General features: G+C 37.0%; 1 protein-coding gene across 2 annotated transcripts; it reads right to left on the reverse strand.

The window, feature by feature from the left end:
• Nucleotides 1-77: 77 nt before the first annotated feature.
• On the reverse strand, nt 78-27,964 carry LOC142339973 (serine/threonine-protein kinase Nek1-like). Of its 2 annotated transcripts, none has more exons than XM_075390348.1 (6): nt 27,841-27,964; nt 27,269-27,498; nt 12,190-12,317; nt 11,558-11,797; nt 8,086-8,511; nt 78-546 (listed from the first exon to the last, which is right to left on the reverse strand). In XM_075390348.1, exons 2-6 carry the CDS (start codon nt 27,475-27,477, stop codon nt 161-163), a joined length of 1,389 nt encoding a protein of 462 aa, XP_075246463.1. In that variant the 5' UTR covers nt 27,478-27,498; nt 27,841-27,964; the 3' UTR covers nt 78-160. The 2 variants fall into 2 exon arrangements, with proteins under 2 accessions (XP_075246463.1, XP_075246465.1); XM_075390350.1 differs by having other exon boundaries at nt 27,269-27,489; nt 27,841-27,906.
• Nucleotides 27,965-27,981: the final 17 nt, after the last annotated feature.

Consider the following 27,981-nt stretch of genomic DNA (forward strand, 5'->3'; position numbering starts at 1 on the left):
AACTTCAAATTATCATGAGTGAGTTTGCATTACGGTTGTTGACCTTATGCTACCTTGAGAGCCTGATCACCTAAAAGTGAGTCACCTAATTCTTAATTATCTATAGAATACAAAAACACTTCATATTGAGCACAAAACATATATCAAAACTTGACATTATTTAAAAGTTAGCAGCCTCAACACTATCTGGTTGGTCTGCCATTAAAACTTGGTCTTCAAGGTAAACCAATCTCAGAATCGATGATACGCACGCTATGTTATCGGCACCGAGGATACCTTTTAGGTCCGAAATAGACTTGGTCTGCCTGTACACGTCAATGCATCTACCAATGAGCTCTGCTCCCAGATTTCTATCTAATCTAGTCAACAGTTCGTCTATTCTGGTCTTGGCGTCCGAGAGGTCATTTGCTGGGTTCGGGCTCTGAGGTGGAACATCTTCAGGAATTATTTGTAGGTTTTGTTTGCTCGGCTTTGGATTGGTCGGCCCGTTGAGTTTTTCTATAGCTTCTTTGTCAAAACTGAACACGTTTTGATTTCCTCTGAGTCCTAAAAATCGGTTACTACTTTTTTTTGGAAACCTGCAACGCAAAACTCTGCACTTAGAAAATTTTTTGTTGTACTTGAGCGCAATACCTCGCTAAATTTTATTGGACCTCCAATGTGGTTCTTACTGAAACAATCGAGTTCTTGTTTGAAGCAGAAAGTTATAAATGTTTGCAAACATTATCCACATAATCGCCATGCACTATCCACTTAATGGTGTCAGGACAGATTACCAAACACCAAAATACCCAATGTACCAAGCTACCCAAACGAGGAAGATTGGCGTTTGCACGTTGTGAATAAAAGTTTTTGAATAAGTTTTTCCTGCTAATGCAAATGCGGGACAGCCACTACGAAAAAAGTACATTACGACGCAGAGGTATACCCAAATCGTCACGGGCAGATATGACCGATGCGTGTATCTCGTGCTCGTTGTTACTATCTTAATATATTGAAACTGGAATAATATTGCGGAAAATAGCTACTTTAGCAGAAACCGACACAATGGAAGGGAAATTAGCAACACGTGTTCGCAAAAGTGTCCTAATCCTAGCCGCGAAATACAAGTACAAACTTAATAACCTATTTTTTTTCACGGCTTGTATCACGCATCTGCTCCATTTAAGTATCGATTTTTCGCACGCAATGTACCTCGATTTCGCATATATTCCGCAATTAAGCCCAACTTAATTACTACTTATTTAATTAAGCCTAACTTATTACTATTAGTATTACTTTATTACTACTTTATTAATACTTATAGTACTTTATTACCACTAATTACTACTTACTAAAATCGGCCAGTCCCACATTGATATACAAAACCTTTGATGTGCGAGGGATTTTTCGGAAAAAAGTTAGTTTTTGTTGTTGCATGAATTTAAAGCACTTTAAAGATTTGAAGGCTTCAATTAAATTTTATCAAAATGCTTATTGCATGCTCAAAATGCCCGCGAATAATAGATACATAAACTAAGCGGAAACGTGCCACAATACTTGTAGCCTACTTTTTGTTCCGAATATTCTTATTTCGCAAAATTGTCGAAAACCCTTTTGCGAAAAGTAAGATACAAAGGATGTCTCATAATTTCGTTCATTGTATGTACCTAATTTTCGAGCCAATTTCACTAGGGTGGAAATTTTGTGGTATACCTCTGCATCGTAACGAATTTTGGATAAATAAATTAGAAATCTGCTCAACATTTTGAACCCATTGTTTCAGATATTTTCACCTGAAATTCCATATTGACCAAAAAAATTGGGCAGTTCCTTGAATTCAATTTATTTGATTTCGCCATCAGGTTGCCGGAAAAGACATTTAACATCAATTGCAATTGAAAAAAAAAACTTTTGAATCTTTCGTTAGATTTTACAGTCTAACAGAAATCAGCTGATATATTGAAGCATCAGTTTAATAACAAATTCAAATAAAATTTGATGTAACAATGATAGTCTTCAATGGTCCATCTTTTTTACCTTTTTTTTATATTGCTTCAGACGTTGACCATTACGACGCAGAGGTATACCCCAAATTTTCCACCTTAGTAAAATTGGCTCGAAAATACAATAAACGAAATTAGGAGACATCCTTTGTATCTTACTTTTCGCTAAAGGGGTTCCGCCAATTTTGCGAAATTAAAGAATATTCGGAACGAAAAGTAGGCTGCAAATCTTGTAGCACGTTTCCGCTCAATTTATGTATCTATTATTCGCGCACATTTTGAGCATGCAATAAGCACTTTGATAAAGATTTAATTAAAGCTTTTAAATCTTTAAAGTGCTTTACATACATGCAACCACAAAAATTGATTTTTGTTTCGAAAAATCCTTCGCACATCAAAGGCTTTGTATATCAATGTGGGACTGGCCAATTTAATAAGTAGTAATAAAAAAAACTAATAAGTAGTAATAAGTAGTAATAAAGTACTCTAAGTAGAAATAAAGTACTACTAATAGTAATAAGTTAAGTAGTAATTAAGTTAGGCTTAATTGCGGATTATATGCAAAATCGAGCTACATTGCGTGTAAAAAATTTGATACATAAATGGAGCAGATGCGTGATACAAGTCGTGCGAAAAATAGGCTATAAAATTTGTACTTGTTTTTCGCGGCTAGGATTAGGACACTTTTACGAATACGGGTTGCTAATTTCCCTTCCATTTTGCCATTTTCTGCTAAAGTAGCTATTTTCCGCAATATTCTTCCATTTTCAACGCATTAAAATAGTAAAAGCGATCACGAGATACACGCATCGGGCATATCTGCCCGTGACGATTTGGGTATACCTCCGCGTCGTAATGACTTAGATTTTTTCCATTGAAGCAGTGAGTTAAGTTAACCAAAATGTGAAAGTTTAGGCGAAGATGAAAACAAAGCAGAACAAAGCAAAGATCTTTGCTTGTACAAATACTTGTTGACCAGGCACTGCGGGCAGGAATGCAATTATGAATAAATATAATCTGTCTTTTTCTATTTTTCTATTTTGGATTCTTTTACATGTTATTCAATCTCTAATAAAACTTTATTTACCTGAGTACTTCAATTTAACTAAAATCACTATTTGATAACTCTTTAACGTCAAATACAATTTAAACGAAAACAAAGCAACTGGAAACGACATTGTTACGATTTGACGGGTTGTTCGAATAATTGGCAGATTTTCATCACTGTCGGGCAGAAATCAGCTAATATATTGAAGTAACAGGCCCTACTATACCAAACCACTGAGTTGGTCCCCTTCTTTTTATTTTGACCTTGACCTTTTTTGTTTTCATTACATAGCCTTGGTTTGTTTACGTTGCAGTAGTAAGAAAGGAAAGGTGCACTTAATAACAATGCGGAACATGTCCTCAGCTACAATTAAACTTGACAGAATAACTAGCAACCAGTTTCAGAATAACAGCGACCTAAAGTTAAGTGTTTTACTGTATAACCAAGGAAACGAACGAGATCCGAAAAATAAACAGCGTTATGGAAGTTTCTTACTCTTTAACACCGTCTTTGAAATTTTCTTTGATTTCAAATTATGAAAGATGTTAGAAACTAAAAAATCAACAAAAGCGCCTCTTCGCAAACATCTTCACAATGCACGCTCTCACGATCCCTGAAAAGTGTATATATTTTTCAAATGCATTCGTTTTCCTCTTTTCGTAAATGGCAAAACAGCAATTCAGAAGGCAAGGTCGGCAAGGTCAAAAATTCAAGATTAATTTTTAACCAAAAGATGCCAATTGAAACTGCTATAAAAACGTTTAATTTGCTATAAAAACAACCAGGTATACGTTTTAAAAAGACTATGACAACACAAAAAAACAGCTAGTATATTGAAGTAACAGGTTTAACACCAAACCATTAGGGCAGTCCCCTTTTTATTTTAAATTTGACCTTTTACATTGCCTTGGTTTTTTAATGCAATTCAAAATTTTTATGTTGCAGTAGTGAGAAAGGAAAGGAGCACTTGAAAACAATGCGGAACATTTCCTAAGCTACGATTAAATTTGACAGAATAACTAACAACCAGTTTCTGGATAACAGCGACCTGAAGTTGAGTGCTTTACTGTATAACCTAGGAAACGAAAGAGATCCGAAAAATAAACAGCGTTCTTGTAGTCTTACTCTTTAACACCGTCTTTGAAAATTTTCTTTAATTTCAAATTATGAAAGATATTAGACACAAAAAAACCAGGAAAACGCTTCACAAATAACTTCATAATGCGCGCTTTGGAGATCTCTGAAAAGTGTATATATCTTTCAAATAAATTCGTTTGCCTCCTTTCGTAAGTGACAAAACTGGCAGCAATTCAGAAGGCAAGGTCGAAAGCTCAGATTAATTTTTAACTCCACTTTCAAACTTTTAGCCAATAGATTCAAATTAAAACTGCTATAAAATTGTTTGTTTAATTTGCTATAAATTAACCGACTGTACAATTAAAAAGGACTAAGTGACAACACAAAAACAGCTAGTATATAGAAGCAACGGGCTTAAAAACAAATCATTGAGTCGGTTCCCTTGTTTTATTTTGACTTTGAATCTTTTGTTTTCATTACATTGCCTTGATTTGTTGATTTAATTCAAAAATTTAATTCAGTTGTGAGAAAAGAAAGGAGCACTTGAAAACAATGCAGAACATGTCCTAAGCTACAAATAAATTTGACAGAATAAAAAACAACCAGTTTCAGAATAACAGCGTTCTTAATTTAATTGTTTATTGTATAACCAAGGAAACGAAAGAGATCAGAAACATAAACAGCGTTCTCGAAGTCTCTTACTCTTTAACACCGTCTATGAATTTTTCTTTAATTTCAAATTATGAAAGATGTCAGACACTAAAAAACCACCAACAAAAGAAATTCTTCACAAATATCTTCACAATGGACGCTTTTAAGATCCCTGAAAAGTGTATATAATTTTCAAATACATTCGTTTTCCTCCTTTCGTAAATGAGAAGACTGGCAGCAATTCAGAAGGCAAGGTCAAAAATTCAGATTTATTTTTAACTCCACTTTCAAACTTTTAACCAATAGATGCAGATTAAAATTGCTATATAATATTTAATTTGCTATAAAACAATCGACAACACATTTAAAAGGACTAAGTGACAACACTAAAAACAGCAGCTAAATTTCTGAATGCTAATATGATTAAAGTCATAGCGTATTTAGCAATAAAAGAAGTGATCTTTGATTTGGCTTTACGAAGCGGGAGGAACCTCTTTAAAATAGGTAAACAACAAAGCAAAAAGAACAAAAATTTGCCAGTTTAAATATAGAGACTAGCAGGCCCGTCTATCTGAAGGCATCTTATCCTGAAACTTTAACAAACGATATTCTCATTGAAACACTTAATTGTGATAACTGGTGTACATGCAATCGATTCAATGAATGTTCTCTGCAAAACTACTTTGGACACATCAACAAAAATTGAAGAGAGCCAAACATGTCAAAGAAAGGTTTTAAGCGAGTTAAGAGTAACAGACGTTCTCAGAGCATTAAAAATCAAAACAGATAGAATGAGGTATAAAGAGGGAGAGAGAGATCGATAGCAGCAGAAAAATATAATGGGTCGGAGAGTAAATAGATTTAAAAATACGAAAAAACCCAAAGGACAGAACAAAAGAAGGTTGAAAGCAGTGGACGAAAACAGAAAAAATGAGTCTGGGAGAAAGACAACGGTAGCGAAAGGAATTAACGAGAAAAATAGGAAACATCGAAATTCATAAGAAAAAAACGGATCTTTTCCGTTTGTGCCCCCCAGCTTAGTGGGTGCATATTATTTGCAACCCCCAGACGCACGTGCAATATTTTTACATATTGATTTACTATGTAATAACACGTGCTCTGTCACTGGGGGGAGCATAACATACTGGGGGGGCACAAACGGAAAAGATCCGAAAAAACAAAGAATACAACAGAAACAATAATAACATCAGGAACCCACCCACCGTAAGAATAACAATAGGAAACAAAAAAGTTCAATCAAAAACAGACAAATAAAACGAAAAGAAGTTAGTAAACAACTGAGGAAAGAGAGAGAGAGAGAGAGAGAAAGGAGGAAAAAGGAAAGTGGTCGAAAGAACACAAGAAAAAACGAAAGCGATAGAATGAAGGAAAAAGGGAAAGCAAAAAGAAAGCCAAAATCATTAGAGAAAATACAAAAACCGAGATAGTGAGCAAGCGCAAAAAGCAAAAGCAGAAATTAGAGTCTAAAAAGAAAATTTCAGTTAAAGAAAACACTTGAAGAGCAGAAAAAGAAGATCGCACAACAGAAAAAAGAAAGATCGAGAAAGAAACTGGGGGGAGAGAGAGAGAGAGAGAGAAAACAGTTCAAAAGAGAAGAGAAAACAGATCCTAGGTGAGACAATGAAACCCGGTTCTCATAAAAAGGATGAATGCGCTAATGAGAACACGATGGATGCACCCGAAACGAGGAATGGGTTGATAAAATGAAATCGTCTGCAATCCTTTGCGAATGTTTTTACGAAATTAACAAACACATAACTGAGTTAAAGGGCTGGTTATGCAAAATGTTTTAGTAACAGCTCTTAATATGGAATAGTCCTCTACTGTGCGCTAAATAGTCCTCTACTGAGGTCTTGAATTAATTTGTATTTTAAGACCTCAGTTTTGTCATATATAATTTTTTTGCACCTTTTGGGTCTTTTACACTTCACAAAATTTGTTCGCTGAATTCTTCCGAATTAAAAAACTTCCGTACAGTGAAATTTTGACAAAACAAATTTACATCATCCACCTTTTGATCCATCACAATTTCAGTGAGGTACTTTTCCCTCATAAATTTTCAATACAACCATTTCAACATTTTTTTGACAATGAATTACGATTTCGGTTTTCGGTTTTCGGTCAAACACCTTATTTCTGACAAAATTTCGGTCATTTACTTTTTCAGAATCCGAAACTTTTCATTCACAAACCATTTTCTGAACATCTAATCGGCCAATGGTTTTTTCGACACTATTTTTGTTTAGTGAAACACCAATTAATGTCTTTTTCTTTAAAAAAAATTCCAGAACACGCTTTTTTGCGAAGCATTTTTCGGTAGATGACACAACCTCTTGGCATCATTTTGGATCAATGACCTCTTGGCAACACTTTTCGGCCAGTGACCTTTTTGTAACATCTTTTTCATTAAGGACCGTTTAGAAACGTTAATCAGTCAATGACCTTAAAGCAAACTTTTTCGGTCATTAACCCCAATTAAGCAACCGCTTAACCATCCTCTTTGATGGTACTGTTAAAACATGCTGCTTAGTGATGCCTCTAAAACATGCCGCCTTATGTGTTCACGCGATTAACCAACCTTAAAGCACACTTTTTCGGTCATTAACCCCAATTAAGCAACCGCTTAACCATGCTCTTCGATAGTACTGTTAAAACATGCTGCTCAGTGATGCCTCTAAAAAGTGGTGCCTTATAAGTTCACGCGATTAATATATAGATAGATAGATAGAAAAAAAATTATTTAACAATTATATATTGGCATTACCATTAGTTATCGGTTATAGAAAACATTAAACAATTCAAGGTAAGCCGTAGATTTTGACGAGATTGACCTTAATGGTACTACGTGACATGTGAACAAAAAATAACAGTTACCAGCTTCCTCTCTTAAGTAGCCGATTATATATGTCAATAATTAGACTGTAGCGATATTATTTTATTCCGTTTGAGTAATCAAACCATTGAGAACGCATATATCACATTCATGAGCGTTCATGAAGAGCAAAAAATGGTTGAATCAGAAGATATATGGCCGCATGCGCAAAAATTAATTTCCCACTACCTTAATTGTATTTTGAAAAAAGAACATGCCGTAAACTACTCATTTTTGCTCCTTTTCCGCACATCGGTTCCTACAAGTAGCTGTTTTTGTCCCCTGACGTCTCCCAGTAAACAATATTTTTGTAAAAGATTTTATAGATCTGCTCTATTTCGCCCCCTCATGCGTTTTTACCAAAGATGGGTGTTCATCAATGGTTGTTATAGCATCGAGTAAATTAATTATACAGCCACAAAAACTCATACCTCTTGGTGTCTTAGTATGCTGTGATTTCTCAATAGCACTGAAAAAACGTCTCTTCTTTGGTTCACGTTTTTGACTTCCTTTATCCGCCAACTCATCTCTGCATTTCCCTTTCCCTCTATGGTCTCCTCCATATTTGTTAACTGTCATCATTTCCACGTGCAAAGCACGTTTGTCCATCTGAACACTAAAAAGCTGCTTTAAGAAGGCCGAACTTGGTCTGTCATCCGCATTGACATTTAGCAATTTTGGAATGAGATTGGACAAGACTGGATCGGCATTGGATGCTAACTGGGGGTACTGAGCAGCGACGATCTTCTGGACTAGGGCCTCGATTGTAGCAGCCAGGAAGGGGGGTCTTCCTGAGAGCAGCTCGTAGAGCACACAACCGAGTGACCACATGTCAGATTTGAAGCCATACTCCACACCTGTAAAATTACTGTAAAATTACACACCTGTTTTGAATTACTGTAACGGAATTGTCTACTGGCTCATATATCGCCTGTTTCAATCATAAAGTTTCTAAGAAGTGCTCTTCACACCGCGAACGAAAATTTATATCTCAATTTGCGATCTTTATGGCGCTGAAGATAATCATAATTTGAAAAATTGTTAAAAAAATAGCATCGACTTTCTACACTGCAAAAATTGTAATGACTGCGCTGGTGCCTTCATTTTTTGCATATTTAAAGTTTTCATACTTAGACAGTGCTTTTCAATGTCCATACTCAATTTACACTGTTTCCTGTTGAAACTTTTACTGGTGGAAAAGTTTGTTTAAAGTGCTAGGTCTATGAATGAGTTTATATGTTAGGAAATTGGCGGCAGTTTTAGGGACCGCAAGTAATCATCGTATTTGGTTTCGAGTTGGCCTCTTGAGAAGTTTTTGTTGACACTAGGCTCAAATTCTGATTCCTTGACTAATTCTCTGCGCAAAAGTCTGAAATAGTTCGAGTATCCGGAGGAAACAATGATTTCGCCTGTTCAAATGGTGAACATTTGTACAATTGTTCAATTGGACATTTTTGAACTTTTGAAGGTAGTTTCATTTTTTCATTTTTTGCTACAACTGACAGCCTTACCAATTTCGATTTGCAAATTTGATAGGCAACGCTGCCTTTAATTTTTTTATTGTCTGAATTCATTGACGATAACGTCTGGACAAATTTTTATGCATGGAGAAAAGCTCTGTATACATAAACTTGGCGGCAAATGCGGTCATCGCATGAAAATGACTTTCGCTGAGGTAGTCACTACCTTCTCCGTCGATTAAGATGCGGAAACTTTTCGAAGCTTCAGGAACTTTCTGAAGATTTAAGTTGTTTTCGTTCAAAGATTTTTGTACAAACTAACTGACAGCTTGTTTTCGTCAACCTCGACATGAGAACGTTAAAAAACAAGCTTAGTTGCAATTTATTTGTTCTTCGCAAAGCTTTTCTTTCGTGATAATGTAGAGGTGCAAAGCTTTAGTGTAACAAAATGTTAAAAAACAAACCGCTTAGCAATTGGTTGATCAATAATGAGAACTTCCGCTTTCACAGCCAGTCCTAAAAAGCAGTTTTACAGTTTTAAAAGTCAGATTTTATTAAATGCAGGACAAAAAAGATGAGAATTTCAATAACTGGTTCTGACTTTTTCCAAGTATAGGGGACAACACTAGTAAATAAGTACTTTTAGCAACTCATTTGCATGGACAGACAACTATTGGGGCACTTGAAGAATTTATATCAAGTGGATTTTGACGTACGTTTTAATAGCTATTTGCCTAATTTCCACAAAACTTGTAGGTCAGAATTTTCACCTAATGGCTACAGAAATTTCGTTCGCTTAATCGAGTTTTCGCCCAATATCCTATCCCCCACTGGTTGCGAAAAAAATCTTCTGGTCTGTAATCAAAGACACTGGCTGTTCTTTGACTGATAACGATTTATCAGTTTATGTGTTAGTGCAATGAGACACAAAAAAATTGCAGTTTTCGACCAGAAAAGAAGAGTTAGCGCAGACTTTATGCTCCGCTTTTTACAGTTTTTCCGCAAAATTCTCTTTTGGACTTATAATGATCAGTTTAAAATCTTCCCATTTTGCTTCATGATGGTTTTTCTGCCTTACTGATTTTGTTTTCTGCCGTGTTTCTCGATACTTAACTTTCTTCTATAAATTGTTTGTGATCTGATGGTGCATTCGTATTCCTTAGATCGCTGCAAAACTTTGCATTGCTGATCAGTGTAGGCAAAATTGTACTATTTTAGAATTCAGTTATTCTGTAGTTTTTGATTGTGGTTGGATTACCATTACGACACAAGTTCGTTTTCTTCTAAGAATTGTAAATGCAACAGCAAATCTTGATTTTCCAGCATTCATTCCAAATCGACCATTTTAGTTTGTTTTGATGTAAGGACAGTTTGCTTTCTGCTCTACTTTGAAAGAAGCACCTTGAACTGAATGGAGTTTTTTTAAGAAGGTTTGTCCACCCTTATCTTTTTTAGATTCCGCAATGCTCCGCAGTTGTGTCTGAGAGCACTATATTGTTTGTTTGCGGTAAACTATATGTCAAAACCTTTTGCGTTAAATGGCACCGCTTTCCAATAGGTAAGATTATATCTTGCTTTTAAATGAGTTTTGTGATCGGGAAAAATTGAAATGTTCACCCAGGTTAAAGCCACCTCTGGTCAGACCTGTCGCACGCAATTTGAGATGATTCGAGTTTCAGTTTCACTTCATGTATGATAATCGCGTACTATTCATAGTTCCCAATTATAATTGTTAACAAAAGCGAACAAATGAATTTAGCTTCGGTTGAATGTGGCATTTGCTTGTCATGCTATTTCAACTTTGCTGCTTGATGTGGCATTAAATTTTGCTTGTCATGCTATTCCAACTTCGCTGCTTGATGTGGCCTTGAGTTCATTTGTTTAGTCCAAGTTTTGAATGAACATTCATAGAGCTAAATTCTTTAATGACAAGACAGCTTGCATTAATTAGTTCGATTAGAAGCATCCAGCAAATGTATAAATACATTGTTTTTACTCTCGGCATTTTCTCTCTGGCTGAGTATGCGCCAATACGAGCTGAAAACGCGGAAAAATTTGAAAACGAGCTAAGTCTGATAATGGCTAATTGTTGCGTATATTGATGTGATCATGCATATTTTTTATCTGGATAGGTCTGCTCTTCACGAGACCTCCTCAAAATGTAATAGGTTACGTGCCTTTGATAAAATCCGAAACTCAAAAGTTCCAGATCCTCAAAGTGAGGTAAGCGGACTCCTGCACCCTTGCTTGAAGCACTCCTATTTTGCATATTAAAACCTGGCACTCTATATAGTAACATCTGGGACCGTAGAATCTGGTACAGAATAGATCTGGTTTTAATACTTGAACATGCTAGTGTTTCAAGGTTAAAAATGCAACATTCTGGCAGCAGCTAATCCGTCAGTCCTATATTCCATAGGAAGTAAAGACAATTCATTCTTGCCTTGACATATCTCGGGTGATAGGTAGTAAGGCGTGCCAATGCAAGTGGCAGTCTTGTAGTCTCTGTCTCTCTTCAACACTGTCGACACTCCGAAGTCTCCTATCTTCACAGCTGTCCTTTGACAGCCAGTCACACAGCCACAGTTGCTCTTAAGGAGTAGATTGGAGGGTTTCAGATCCCGGTGTACCACCTTCTCCGAGTGAATATACTCCAGGCCACAAACCAGCTGATAGCACCAGTCTAGAAAACATACCAATCTTGGGCTTTTTATTTACGTTACTAGAATCACATGCCCTAGCATGAGTACTGAGAATTTTACACAAAGAAATTGTTGATTATCGTTTTGATTCAAGTCAGTTATTCTCACCCGTTTTCATGTTGGAACACCTTGAGTAATCAACCTAGTAATCAACAGTAACCCACCTTGGCTTACTTTTCATCATTTATCGTAACTGGGAACTCAATTAACAGGCGTCAAAGGATGTAGCATACTATTTCCCACAAAATCATCAATATGGTATCGATTTTTAAATGGCCAACAGTACAACTGAGATGAACAACTAAAATCATGTTTTGTTTTATTTTTTGTTTGATACAGATTGGATCACATAGTCGCCCACAAAAGCCCCTACCGTGCAGTTGGACTGACGATGGCTCCCAGTTTTCCTTGTCCTTTACAACATGTGACAGATCTCCCAGGTCCGCATACTCCATTATGATGTGGATCTCTGATGTTCGAGTCAAGAACGCCCTCTTGTACCTGCCAACATTGGCACTCACCTTTTTAAAAACTCAACACTGATAGAGGACGGGGAAAATTTGCAGTTGCTGCTACGCGCGAGAAATCCTTTTTGTAGCATTCCTAATATTTTCTTAGCAAATGTTTGTTTTGTTCAAAAATTCGGACACTTTCTTTTCATTGCAAAAATATGTCAATATTTTGACTTTATTTCTCTCGCTTTTTGTATTTTTGAGATATTTGCTCATCGTTTTCATCCAGACAATTTTTTAATGCAGAAATGCTTAATGGTTCTGGTTCTAATGCAAAAATGCACTTTTTAAAATGTATTTTGCGTAGACCGCAATTTATCTTATAAGTAGTAACTGACCATGCAAAAATGCAATCAGAAGAGCTCTGGATGAGAATCGTTTGGCCACTTAAACTTTCCCGGTCCTGTTCCCGGGTAACCTTTGTATGTAGCGTTCTTTACCATTTTACATTTTTTGTGATCATTTGAAAGTACTGTTTCACCGTCTAGAACCCTTGCTTGGAATATTGGAACAGCATTTTTTGGCGAAATCTAAAAAAACTGTTTTTTTTTCATTTTGCCTACTTTCTTCCCAATTTTTTCATGTAAAATATTAACAGGTTTAACCAACTATACAATTCAGTTGAGTGGAGTGGGTAGTCAAGTTTAGTTTCAAATTTTTTTACTCTAAGTTTTATCAATTTTCTTTACCTTTCGTTCAAGTTACGGTTTTCACGTTTGAGTTCTGGTGAACGTCAATAACTGTTTCAAGAGAAGTAGTAAGAAATTATTGTAATACACAGTTATGGTGTAAGTCAAAGTTAGGTCAAAAGATTAATGAGTTTAATGGGGGATTAGCGATGTTGCCAATGTTATTGCAACTTTCAAGATGATTTAAAAACCGCCAAAATTGCAACAAAAACTTGACTCTTTTGTCCAACAACGTGAAACTTAGACGTGCTCCTTTAACAAATTAACAAATGATTAGACTAGAGATATGTTTTAAAACATAATTTTGGTGACCCCGACGTGATAATACGGACATAAAACCTTCTGAATTAAATTTAATTTTTTTTTTGAAACAAAGAGGGGGCATGAGCACACCCCAAGACTAATATCCAAGACTACGACAGAGGAAAAGTTTCTTATTGCAGACGAGCCAACCATAGACGAAGAGTTTTTTTTCAAGGGTTTTCAGACGTCACCCGACCAAGAAGGCCTGACATTTTTTTGGTTACAGACGTCACCAAGAGATGATCGCCCGAGGTTCCAGACGTCACCTTAGAAGTCCTTTCCCCGGTTAGACGTATCCAAAAAAAAACGTGATTTTTTTTGCGACAAAAAATCTCAAACACACAAAAATTGTCCCCCAACGAGCTTTTGGTAAATGGTTTATGAAAGAAATAGCCGTGAGCAACTACAAGTCAGCAATTAACGAAAAAAAAACACAAATTGCCCGAAAAAATGATATAGCTCAAAAACAATTTTCTCAATTTGTCGCAAAAAATCTACATGAAAGTAAAATTTTTATTTGAATAGAACACTTCAGTTGGACTTAAAATGAACTTTATTTTGGTTGAACACCTTATGTAAAATTTTTGCTCAAAAAATGAGAAAGTCGCAAAAGTGCCTTTTTGAGCGTCAAAAATCAAAAAACGTTTTTCTAACGTTTTAGGGAAAACCTTTTAATAAATCCAAAAAACCATTTGATTAGCCCCCCTGGGTTCGTTGGAAAATAAGCTTCAAAATCAATTTATCGATTTTGCATTTGTGTAAAGAAGCAACTCAATTTTGACAAATTTTGCTTCCTTGACTACAAAAAATCAAAAAAACGTTTTTCTAACGTTATAGGGAAAACCTTTTAATAAATCAAAAAAACCCATTGATTAGCCCCCCTGGGTTCGTTGGAAAAAAGGCTTCAAAATCAATTTATCGATTTTGCATTTTTGTAAAGAAGCAACTCAATTTTGACAAAATTTACTTCCTTGACTACAAAAAAATCAAAAAACGTTTTTCTAACGTTATAGGGAAAACCTTATAATAAATAAAAAAACCCATTGATTAGTCCCCCTGGGTTTGTTGGAAAATAAGCTTCAAAATCAGTTTATCGATTTCGCAAATTTGTAAAGAAGCAACTCAATTTTGACAAAAATTGCTTCTTTGATTCAAAAAATTCAAAAAACGTTTTCCTAACATTTTGAATAAAACATTTAATAGTTCCACTGAAACCAATTGATTAGCTCCCCTGGTTTTGTTGGAAAAAGTCTCAAAATCAGTTGATTGATTATACAAACTTATAAAGAGGCAACTTGAAATTTGCAAATTTGCTTCTTTTACTTAAAAAACTCAAAAAAACATTTTCTAATGTTTATTGGAAATTTTCATTAGATAACAAGAAAGCGTTAGAAATAGCTCCTTCCGTTTGTTTGAAAAAAATCTGAAAATTTATTTCATTTATTTCAAAACCGCAAAGAAGCAACAGAAAAGTGGCAAAATTGTTTCTCTGTTATATAAAAATCAAAAAACAGTTTTTCTAACGTTTTTTTTCTTATTAAAGAAAAAATCAATCAATTTTCAAAAAAGAGCTATTTTATATACCTCCGCAGTTCATTAAAAAACAAGCTGAAAAACTATAGAACCATTCTGCAAAACCGAAAACAACAGACGGAAAATTACTGAAAAGCTTCTGACAAAAAAAAACCTGCAAAGAGGTTTGTGTTTTGTTTGATCTTAATTGCATACTACTAGCCGCGAGCCTAGTTAATGGGGTAGTATGATTTCCTAAGAAAACCCGACATTTACACTTATTTTGTTTTCATTTTGCATACTACTAGCCGCGCATCTAGTTAATTGAGTAGTATACACTGAAAATACCTTCAAGAGAAATAAAAAAGAAGATAAGATCTCAAAAAGAAATAAATCAAAAGCTCTCGAATAATTCCCCCTTCAAATTCATTCACGCATATAGTCCCTTTAAGTTGGAAAATTCAAACGCCTCTTCATTTTTGTCCGCGGTCTCAGAAGTTGCCGAAAGAAGTCCCTTTTCCGCCTTTGGTCTCAGTAGTCACCAACTGAAGAGGAGTGTGTTTCCGTTGGGTCGCAGTAGTCACCAAAGTAAAGATGAGCAATTCATAGGTGGCAGATAATATCCAGAAACAAATACAAGCAGTTTAATGGTAGCAGTTGTCCTTAACTTCATAAGAATCGCAAAACAGAATTTCTTGGAAAAGAGCTTCAAAGTAGACCCAGCTTTTAAGCAACCAGTTTTCTCTGCTTGTCTGTAGCTCACGTTGCCTGGTCGCACCGCATTTTAAATTCTAAAAAAGTTAACTTATTTTGAAGAAGTATCAATATAGATTTAGTTTGTTTGGTTTTAGGTTTTATTTGTTCCTAAAACTCCACACACACAAAAAAAGAAAACACTTCAGTAAAGTTTTTTTTCTGGTACCCTGATTGTGATAAAAGGAGAACTAAATTTTACAGGAGAATCGTTGCAAAGTCATACGTAAAAAATATTGAAAGCAATTATTTGGTCCTGTTCAACAAATCAACGGTACACACGCGCGAACGCTTAGTTTTTCCTTTTTTTAAGCAAATATTTAGCTAGATTTAGCACCAAAAAAACACCTTTAGGATTCCTGTTTTTGTGAAAGTTGCGTCGCTACTTTTGAACGAAAAGTGCTAGGCTGATTAGCCTACATAAACTTAAGAGGTTTTTTAATTTACCAAAAAAGTCGTCGCTTCGTAAATTTCGAGCCGTTCTTTACCTTTACTTTAAATACGACAGAACCATCACGAGTTGACTACAGTCGGTTCATCAAGATGACAAAAGAAAACAGCCAGAAGTTGCAATACGCATTGAACAAGTTCAAAATGACTGAGCTCAACATGAAAAATCAGCTTGATCTCTTACAGACATCCGTTGATCAGAGAAAAAGCTTCCGCACTCTTTCTTTGTTGATCAACAAAATCAAGGAGAGCGTTGAAGAGCTGAAGACGAACCTTGACAGCATCATGATGGAAAAGGTCAGCTCCAGTAGCATAAACTCAGTCATGAAACGTCAATCGAACTTGATCTCTCGTCTAGAAAAATTGGAACTAGAAGTCAACAGTCTCGACGATGATGGTCAATTGAGTCAATCATCAACTCGAGTGCGCGATGATATCAGCTGCGTCTCACAGTCCTCAAAAAGACAGCTCGAGTCGCATCGATTGACACCGGTTTCCCAAAACTCAGAGCAAAACAACATGACAGTAAAGAACCCTGCGAGCATTGTCTCCCCTCCAGTGCCCCCAAGACCGGCGAAACCATCGTTTTTCCTTCCGCAAGGAGAAAATAAACCCACCCTTCTCTCCAAATTCCTTCAGAGCAACAGACAATTTGCGCAGGATACTAGAGAATTGACTGAAGAATCAGTAAAAAATTTTACGACGGTGGAACACATAAATCAATCAATGTCGTTGTTAGCAGCCCCAACACCAGCATCAACCCTATTATCCAGGGCAAACATTCAGGACAGATTTGTCTTGAGTAACCCTCAATCCCCAGAACACAACGTTGTTCCCAGAGAGCAGGAGAACACTTTCAACCAGTTTGCTTCAATTCAACAACCCTCCATTCCAATGAATCAAACTGCAGTCTTATTTCCTGTTGAATCTATTGATAACCAGCCGGAATTAATTCACTCATCAATTGAAGAATTGAACCAGTTCTCTAGTTCAAAGTTAATCACTTTGCCCGAATTTCCAATGAATCAACCAGCAATTGCCACAGTTAGACCAAAAGAAAAATCTTCTGTTCCCTTAAATAACAAAAGGGAAGATCAAAGCATACAACGTTTTGCATTAGACTTACAAAACTCACTTCAACATAACTGCTCAGTTAACAAAACCAATAAATACCAAATATCAAGTTCATGCAATTTGAATGAGCAAATGTTTCAGCGTCAATTTCATTCAGAAAAAGGAACAAATAGAGTGACAAATGAGACCACGCCAAATCCATATTGTTACGAAGACAGTCGTCACAATCCCCTACGTTTTGACAACAATCAAAGTGCAACTGCTCAAACTGTTTTCAAACACTCAATTTTCAGCTGTTCCAATAAGTGAAAACCAGAACAGCGGAAAATTGGGGTCAGCAATGTCGTTACCAACAGTAGCGCAAACAAACGTTTCCCAACAATTTCAGAACCCACTTTACCCAACTGGAGTTCATTTTAGCAATGGAAATCGAACGGAAGAACCAAACGATGGAATTCTTTTCCCCTCCAATACAACACTCAACAACCAAGGTACCAACCTTGTTTGCTGTACATCATCTCAGCCACCTAATTGTCCGCTTACTCCGGAAAATCCCTTTACAAACTACCAAACAGCCATTCTTCCCCCCTTTACTCAACATATAAGCCAACCAAACATTTCGGGAAATTCGAAACAAATTCCAAATTGGTCTTTTTCTGGAAAGCAACTGTTTCAGCCGCGAACTGAAATACAAACAGAAACAATCCCGTTTGAAAATAATTTTAATTTACAAACCACAAACAAAAATTCCATTAAACTTCCACCAATAACAATATCAAATTTCAATGGTAACCCGCTGAAATACCATGAGTGGATAAACAATTTTTTCAACCTAGTTCACAATAATACTAGCCTTACGGATACACACCGTATAACATACTTACAGAACTCGGTCGTAGGAAAAGCCAAAGAAAAAATTCAAGCCTACTCGTGTGACCCAGCTTACTACGAGATTGCTTTGAAAGAGCTCATGGATCGCTTTGGAGATCCCAGCATTGTTGTGAATGCTTTCATCAATCAACTGGAAGCCTGGCGTCCGAACAATGACTACAACAATCAGAGTTTCGTATCTTTTGCTTCTTTTCTCAAACGATTAGTGCAAGCTTTTGAATATTTAGGCTTCAAAGCCGACTTGCAAAGTTCAACATTGATGAAAAAGGCAAAAGAAAAAATTCCACATAATATTCTGATAAAATGGACAGAGTATACAATAACATCAATTGGAAATCAACCAACCGTCTCTGATTTTCAGAAGTGGCTTGAAGTACAGGCCCAAGTATACGACAAAATCAACAGAGAAAATGTTCATAAGCCGTTTAATAATTGGAACACTTTCGGTCAAAACAGTAATAGCATTAGCAGAATTAACAACAACAATGATAATAGGAACAGCAATGCTATGAATCAATTTTCTAATATTTCACAAAACAATTGGAAACCGAATTCATTGCACTCAAGTCGCCCTGCAAACCAGCATGGTCAACCACCCTTTCCTCCGCGTAAACATGCTGATCAGTCAAACAAGTCTTGCGAGAAATGCAAAGGAAGTCACATACTCGCAACATGCCCTGAATACCAGAAATGTGCGCCAGACCAAAGGTATGACATTGTGAGCAAGAACAATCTTTGCTCGAACTGTTTAAGCAACAAACATTTTAAGCAGTCATGTCCGTCCACAAAACGATGCCAAACATGTAAAGGATTTCACCACACAACTTTGCATGATCCTTCGAAACAAGTTAAGCGGCCCACCGCTGCCTTCTCAACAAGCAATCCCAATCAGCCGACACAAAATCTAGCAAGCCCCCAAACACAGCCATCCTTTCAAAAACAAAATCAAAACAAAAGTACTGACACTGTCAGCAGTACAAAGAGCCAGCAAACAAGATACGGTCAATCGTTTTCTGGTAAAAGACAATCACAGCAACAAAATATTCAACGCGCCCGTTTGAATGCTTCGAATCCGACCCAAAACTTCAATATCAACCGAAATACAATTCCTCCTCCTGAATGGTATGAACAACTACAAATGATACCAGTTTCATTTGTAAACGGAAGTAAAGTGTTTGATACCTACGCCTTGATTGATCCCGGAAGCCAGTTCACCTTCCTGCTGGATAAAGTTACTAGCTTTCTTGAGCTTCCCTGCGAAGCACAAGCATCAACAACTCTGCAGTACCTAAACACTGAACATGAAATGCCACTGTCCAAAATTAGTGAAACAGTGACAGTAACGCCTTATGACAACATCAATCAATACTTCAGCATTGCAAGAGCCTATAGCACGCCATGTCTCAATGTATCACCCGCTAACGTTCTTGAACTCAATCAATTATGCGACACCTTTAAGGAACTTAGTCACATTTATTTCCCTGACATAGCCAACGGTGCAATAGGCGCCCTTCTTGGTGTCAATACGTTTGCCTTCACATATCCAGTCGACGTAATCCAAGGTAGCAAAAAGCGTCCATTCGGCGTAAAAACAAAGATTGGTTGGACTCTCGCTGGAGAGTACGAGCTATCTCCTAAAACAATGAACTCAAACAAACCCCCTCGCCAACCATTCATTTACCATGTCTGCCGGAAAGACACTGAAGAGGAACCATTGGACGAATTAGTTCAAAGATTCTGGAAAATAGAAGCTGAAGGTACATTACCCGAACAGAATGAAGACAGCTCATTAGACCAATTAGCAGTGCAAACAATGGAAAACTCAATCTGTCACAACGGTGAAAGATATCAGATTGGCCTTCCTTGGAAACCTGTAAATAAACTCCAGAATAACTATTTCTCAGCAGTCAATCAACTAAAAAGTCTACAAAAACGACTACAAAACGATCCCGGTCTCAATCAGAAGTACAACCAGACACTCCAAACGGACTTGGATAAAAATTTTGTCAAGCCAGTCGAAATGCAAGCACCACCCCCAGAGTCAATATGGTACTTACCTCATCATCCAGTCACTAATCCAAACAAACCCGGAAAAGTGAGAAGAGTTGCCAACGCAGCATCAAAATTCCGCGGTGAATCACTGAACTCAAATCTTCTAACTGGTCCTGATTTGCTAAATAACTTAGTTGGAGTGCTGTTGAGATTCAGAGAAAACCCGGTTGCTGTTTTGTCAGACATCGAAGGAATGTTTATGCAGATTGCCGTGAGACAAGAAGACCAGTCTGCTCTTCGTTTCCTTTGGATGATAGACAACTCCATTCGACAATTTCAATTCACTAGATTAATCTTTGGCGCAACATGTTCACCATTTTGCGCAATTTATGTGCTCAATAAATGTGCAGAAGACAACAAAAATGAATTTCCAGCCGCCTTGAACGCTATTAAACACCACTTTTATATGGATGACTACATCCAGTCCCTGCCAACAATTTCAGAAGCCAAAGAAGTCATATCACAGACAACAAGATGCCTGAAAAATGGTGGCTTCAGGTTGACAAAATTTGTTTCGAACGAACCGGATGTACTCGCTGAAATCTCTTCCGACGACAAAGACGAAACAAAAGAGATCATAAGAGTCCTTGGTCAAAAATGGAAGATAACAACTGACGATTTTGTCATGTTTCCCCTACAACAATTTCCTAAAGTTGCAACAGTGTACACACAAAGGAAAATATTCAGTTTGGTATCTTCAATCTTCGATCCCTTCGGTCTGTTGTCTCCACTGACAATTAGAATCAAAATGGTTTTGCAGCAGATTTGGAAACTTGGAAGAAAATGGGATGATTTGATACCACATGAACTACGCCATGACCTCTAGAAAGTTCTAAACAGCTACTTTGCCATGCCCGAAATCCGAATACCAAGAACTGTTCACAATTTCAGTAAAATCACAAGCAGCCAACTTCATATTTTTGTGGATGCCTCAATGGCAGCTATGGCAACCGTTGCTTACCTCCGTACAACCAATAATCAAACCACTCCGCCACAAGCATGTTTTCTCATGGGAAAATGCAAAGTTGCTCCCATTAAACAAATAAGTGTGCCAAAAATGGAACTAGAAGCTGCTGTTATAGGAGTGCGCCTTCTACAACTGATCGAAAGAGAAATGACACTGACATTCGACAAAATTTTTCTCTGGTCCGACAGTCAAGTAGTTTTGGACTGGATAGCCTCAAATAAGAAGCAAAACGTTTTTGTTTCAAACAGATTGCAAGAAATTCATAAAAGTTCTTCACCCCAGCAATGGCATCACATCTCAACTTATCTCAATCCCGCCGATCACGGAACTCGCGGTCTTGAGACAAAGGAAATTCAGCAGAAATGGTTAGATCCACCCCAATTTCTTTGCCAAAGCGAGTCGACCTGGAATGATATAAACAAAACACGGGCAACATGTGCGGCAGTCACAAGAAGTCCCAAGACAATTAAACCTATAGTCGATCCGAGTAAATTCTCAACATGGAACAAACTTCTTCTGACAGTTGCAACAGTTTTCAACCTAATTAATCGTGCAAAGAAAATGCGAACGAACAATCACCAATACACAACTGAAGACATTCAATTATCAAGAAATTATCTCCTGAAATTATCTCAGGACAGTTTTTTCCATTCGACCGTTAATTCCTTACAACGTGGGATCAAACTAGATTCTAAGTGCAAAATACGATGCTTAAATCCGCTGTTGGATGAGGACGGATTACTCAGATCTTGTGGTCGATTGCAGTATGCACCAACACAACTGGATTTGGAAAAACGCCCAATAATTTTGCACGCCAAGGACAAAATTGTTCGTTTGTACTTGGAACATGCCAATCAAATATGTATTCACCAGTCCACAGAACCAACAAAAGCATTCATTCAACAACGTTACCATGTGATTGGCCTTCGGAAAGCGTTAGCAAGCGTACGGTTTCATTGTTTCTCATGTCGACGCTTTGACACGAAAAACATTCAACCAATTATGGCACCATTACCTAGTTTTCGTTTTCCAACAGCAAAAACACAGTTCCCCTTTGCTAATTCTGGTGTAGATTTCTTTGGACCCTTCTACATCGAAGATTCCAAAGGCATTTTAGAAAAACATTATGGTCTAATATTTACATGCATGGTGACGCGAGCAGTTCACTTAGAAACGTGTCCAGACCTCAATACAGATACCTTTCTCAATGCCTTCAGAAGATTGTGCAGTCGTCGATGCCAGCCCCAACTTCTCTACAGCGACAACGGGAAAACTTTCGTTGGCGCCTCTGAAGAACTGAAGAAAACTGTTAAAGCCTTGGACAATGACAGAATCTACAAAGCTTTAGCAGTAGCCAATACAACGTGGAAATTCAATCCCTCATACGGCGCTCATTTTGGCGGTGTCTGGGAGCGTTTGATCCAGAGCGCCAAAAGAACGCTCCTCCTCATTCTAGGATCCAGAAGACTCTCTTGACACTTTCCTAACAATTATGGTGGAAACAGAATCAATCCTCAACTCCAGACCACTGACTAACGTTGCTGAGCAGCCTGACAACGAGGAACCTTTGACTCCAAACCACTTTCTTATCCAGCGTCCCTTCAATAGCTTGCCACCAGGACAATTTGGAGACCAGCAACCTGCAAGCTTGAAGACATGGAAGAACACGCAGAAGCTGATGAACCATGTATGGCGACGCTTGGTGAAAGAGTATCTGCCAACGCTTAGCCGACGGTCGAAATGGTCAAACAGCAACGATCAACCTCTCAAAGTGGACGACATTGTTTGGGTGTTGAAAGACCAAACACCAAGAGGCATTTGGCCACTGGGAAGAGTCATGGAGACAACGTCAGGACGAGATGGAGAAACACGAGTCGTAAAGGTAAAAACGGCTTACGGCACGTTCGTTCGCCCCGTTTCCGGTCTCGCACGCGTTTTTTCTCCGTAGTTTTTTTTCGATTTTTCTCGCTCCGGTTTTAGGCAACGTGAGTTACCCCTTTCCCACAAATTGATGTACTGACCATATTGGCAACATTTCAGCCTACAGTTTCAGAGCCAATTTCAAAGAAGATGACAAAAGACTTCAATCAATTGATGCCTCTGAAAACCCTTGATGCCCCCTTTGTGCCCTTGCAGCATGTTGCCAATGTTATTGCAACTTTCAAGATGATTTAAAAACCGCCAAAATTGCAACAAAAACTTGACTCTTTTGTCCAACAACGTGAAACTTAGACGTGCTCTAACAAATTAACAAATGATTAGACTAGAGATATGTTTTAAAACAAGCGAGATTAATGGATGAAACCGTGTCATTGTTTCTTTGTCTACTATGTTATCAGAGTCCGTTAGAGCAACTGCTAAATGTGAAAACATTTTGTTTTTTGGCCTTCGCATCACAGGTGTAGCCATAAGATTTTTTGTACTCTACCCAAAATTGTACTCCAAATTAAAACACTATGCACTTAAAAATGCTGAAAAGTCAAAACAAACGGAAGAACTGATGAAACCTCGTCAGAGTTTCTTAGTCTGCTGTCTTTTTTGACGTTCCCTTGAAAGGCGTAATTCTAGAGCTAGAGTTTTGTACCCGAAATTGTACTCTAAATCAAACACTATGACACTTGAAAGTGAAGAAAAGCTGTCATTTTTTCCCTATTCCCTTGTAAACTTTTTTCACATCAAAACAGTATCCGCTGGCAATTTTCCGAGAATTTGTTTTCACACATGTTATGCAGAAAGCTTTCAATCCTCTGATTGACAAATGTTTAACTAATAGAAAGTCTCTTTTTGCAATTCTCTTTTTGCTTTTTTCAACTAATTTTTTGTTTGTTTTAGCCTGATCCTCCTGACTTTTCAATGTCTTACTTACATTTAGATTGTCTTTTTATATCCATAATTGGCTTAACAGAAAGGCCAGCACAGCGCCAAGTTCCTAGCCTACAAACAAACTTATGGACGTTGGAACAATAAACCTTTTGGTTTCAAGATCTTGAAACCAAAAGGTTGTTTCGATTAAGACAAATCTATCAGAAAATTTGATCGGTCATTTATTGCTCTTTTTAAACCATTCTGTTGTTTTTTCGGTAAACAAAATCCCCAAGAAAAGTCCAAAATTCCGTTTGTGCACATATGGTGTGATATCCAATATCCGGATAAAAGCCATATCGTTATCTATTAAAGGTTGAAGTTTTTGTGGTGACGGTGCGTTTCAGGATCCGTAAATCCACTTTTGTCACTGTAATCAATTAGCCAAAAATAAAGATTAAAACAGTCAGTAACCTTTGGCTGTTCAACTATGAACGTAAGTAACATGTCCTGGCAAGCCATAACAACTTTAAATGGTATATTTTTCATTTTTGATGAAATCAATAAATACTGCATAAATCTGCTATGAACTCTATGCAATAAATATTGATATATTTCTGGAAAAGTAATACAATCCACCAAAATAGTTTGTTATGCATTCGACTATGCATAATCCATGTCGTTCCCTAAATAGGGTGTACAAGAGTGGTATCAGTGAAAAACAAAATTTTTTTCATACATCCAATGTTTTGCTGATAAGACCCTTCAGTCAATGTTGAAGTATTAGCTAATAGTTATTAAACCCCGAAAGCAAACCTGAAATCAATTTGGCTGGTTTTGCCTTCGTGGAATTCGGTTTTTTAAGTTCCAGAATTTAGACTACATCGTAGCCTGGAGTCCGCAAAACTGAATTTCCCTAATTTATTGAGCTGCGTTTAGTTCAAAAACGGAATTCGGTTACCAAATACTGTGGCTGAAATCCACAATATTAAAATCCGCAATAGGTGTTAATTCTAAGGTTCTGCAGCTAATTAAACCATTAATTGCAATTAATTTTAACCGGATTAAACCGTCCTTAACGCTGGTTACTGAAAAATTGTTTAATTTAATTTTAAATCCGATAAATTGGATAAAGGAATTGTATTACGTTCAAAACGGAATTCAGGCTACGAGCTTTGTAGCCTGGATTCCTCGATTCTTAAATTTTCTTAATGTGCAAAAATTGGAATACTAATTTCCCTTCAAAATAGCCCAGATTTCGAATGTACCCAAATTCCGCAGAGTTCTTATAAATCCCACGTAGCAAAACGGAAATAAATTAAACTCTTGATCAAATTTGACCTATAATCTCAAAAGTGGCAGTATTAAAACGGCGAAGTAAAATTTTCGGATATTTGTTTTAGCTTTTCTGATCTTTGAGACTAGCTTTTCTGATCTTAAACTTTGAGACAAAGTCAATGAAAGTTTGCAATTTCCTTTCAAAGCAGAGGACTTGATTTCATAATAGCTGCTGATATTTTCAATTTTTCAATGCTTCGCTTAACTTGGCAACAACGTGAAAATCTTGTTACAAAAAAGTTTACGAAGTCGAAGTGCCGATAACAAGATTTGCATTTTGCGATTGGAAACTACGCATCATAGATTTATTAGATTTACAAGCTGAATCATTTCAATTTTTTCCCGTGGTAATTGATACGAAACTGTTGCAACCGAAAATCAGATAAATGAACGAAAAGATCAAACAGCATTGGTTAAGTTGATATTGGGTGAAACGTCATTGCGTAAAATGCCATTGGGTAAAATGCCCTTGGGTAAAATGCCCTTGGGTAAAATGCCATTGGGTAAAATGCCCTTGGGTAAAATGCCCTTGGGTAAAATGCCATTGGGTAAAAGGGCATTGGGTAAAATGGCATTGGGTAAAATAGCATTGGGTAAAATGGCATTGGGTAAAATGGCATTGGGTAAAATGGCATTGGGTAAAATGGCATTGGGTAAAAAGGCATTGGGTAAAATGGCATTTGGTAAAATGGCATTGTGTAAAATGGCATGGTGTAAAATGGCATTGGGTAAAATGGCATTGTGTAAAAAGTCAGGTTGGATAAAATGGCAAGTTGTGTAAACTGGCAGGCTGGGTAAAATGGCACTGATTAAAATGAAATTGGGTAAATTGTCTTCCCGTTGAAATGAAACTTAAACATCTTGACAAATCTTGATGAGATCATGGTAAGATTCTTGGTAAGAAAACGTCAAGATATGTACGTCAAGATACAGATTTATTAGATTTACAAGCCGAATCATGTCAATTTTTTACGGTGGTAATTGACATGAAACTGTTGCACTTGCAACCGAAAATCAGATAAATGAACGAAAAGATCAAACAGCATTGGATAAGTTGATATTGGGCGAAACGTCCTTGCGTAAAATGCCATTGGGTAAAATGCCCTTGGGAAAAAATGCCCTTGGGTAAAATGCCATTGGGTAAAATTCCATTGGGCAAAATTCCATTGGGCAAAATGCCATTGGGCAAAATGCCATTGGGCAAAATGCCATTGGGCAAAATGCCATTGGGTAAAATGCCATTGGGTAAAATGCCATTGGGTAAAATGCCATTGGGTAAAATGCAATTGCGCAAAATGCCATTGCGTGAAATGCCATTGGGTAAAATTTCATTGGATAAAATGCCATTGGGTAAAATCCCATTGGGTAAAATGGCATTGGGTAAAATGGCATTGGGTAAAATGGCATTGGGTAAATGGCAGTGGGTAAAATGGCATTGCGTAAAATGTCAGGTTGGGTAAAATGGCAAGTTGTGTAAAATGGCAGGCTGGGTAAAATGGCACTGGGTGAAACTGGCATTGCGTAAAATGTCAGGTTGGGTAAAATGGCAAGTTGTGTAAAATGGCAGGCTGGGTAAAATGGCACTGGGTAAAATGAAATTGGGTAAATTGTCTTCCCGGTGAAATGAAACTTAAACATCTTGACAAATCTTGATGAGATCATGGTAAGGTTCTTGGTAAGAAAACTTCAAGATATGTACGGACATACATGATCTTTGCACGAAATTCAAGAAATAAGATCTTGATAAGATAAACAAGTAATAATCTTTAAGATCTTAGCACGATTTGTCAAGTTTTAGGGACTTGAAAACAAGAATTAATCAGATTATGAAAGAACTGTCGGAAAATTTTCTCTAGTCGATTAAAAAATCGGCATTGTGATTTTCCAGTATGATCTGTGTGGTTCTTCCCGCTTCCTTTTTCATCAAATAAGCATGGGCCAATTTAATAAAGAATTCGTGTACCATTTCTGAAACAGAGCGCGTCAATAAATTTGGGATTTGTCAACCTGCCCACGAAGGAGGCAACTGCCTACACGTTATGACCAAATAAATGAATGACTTTTAGTCGGGATTAAATATGGAAGTTCCGTTAGTTGCTTTTTTCGTACCTTATGACGTTCGGATGTCTGAGCATGGCCATGATGTCCAGCTCTTTCTGGATCATGTCTCTGTCTTTGGATGAGAAGAGGGTCGCATTCAACACTTTCATCGCATATCTCTTCTTGATTGGGTTCACTCTCACCAGGTGTACTGTCCCGTAGTTGCCCTCTCCCACCTTATCCAGAATCTCGATCGAAAGGGATGAGTCACCCGCCATATTTGGAATTGACTTATAAAGCTTCGTAGATGGTTGCAATTGCAACAACTTCAAATTAGTGAAATATCTTATTCTTTTGTTTCCAGTTCTGTGATAGTATCTACCGTAAACAACATAACAAAACCAATCAGGAAAAGCCCCCCCCCCCCCCCCAATCAACTGTTCCACTGCCACCTATTTCCACATCTTTCATATGCGTCCCATTGATTCATTTCATGCCAGCTTTGCAACTATTTTTTAATAAAACTTGGGAAAGTTGTACTGTACAAGCATATACTTAGAACAGAATCCCTGATTTTAACTATAATTAGGATTATAATTATAATTATAATTATAATTTCCATGAATTGCCACCCTCTACACCTGTTCTTTAAAATTGTTAAATTTTGTTGCTCAGTGTAAAACTTCAGCCCCGTTCGGTTCTTGTTAACAACAGAAATTATATATCAAAGAGCGCGTCTAGACTTGAATGAAATGCGTTACAGGTCAATGACCTTTTGCCAT

This window comes from Convolutriloba macropyga, chromosome 5 (assembly GCF_964194025.1).
Source record: "Convolutriloba macropyga chromosome 5, txConMacr16.3, whole genome shotgun sequence".
NCBI lineage: Eukaryota > Metazoa > Xenacoelomorpha > Acoela > Convolutidae > Convolutriloba > Convolutriloba macropyga.

What these genes read in the sequence shown, in the direction of transcription:
- LOC142339973 (XM_075390348.1), bottom strand. Translation starts at nt 27,477, where the DNA reads ATGGCGGGTGACTCATCCCTTTCGATCGAGATTCTGGATAAGGTGGGA. An exon ending in AGACATCCGAACGTCATAAG is followed by an intron (nt 12,318 to 27,268) that starts GTACGAAAAAAG and finishes CAATGTTGGCAG; the next exon opens with GTACAAGAGGGCGTTCTTGA. An exon ending in ATCGTCAGTCCAACTGCACG is followed by an intron (nt 11,798 to 12,189) that starts GTAGGGGCTTTT and finishes TATGTTTTCTAG; the next exon opens with ACTGGTGCTATCAGCTGGTT.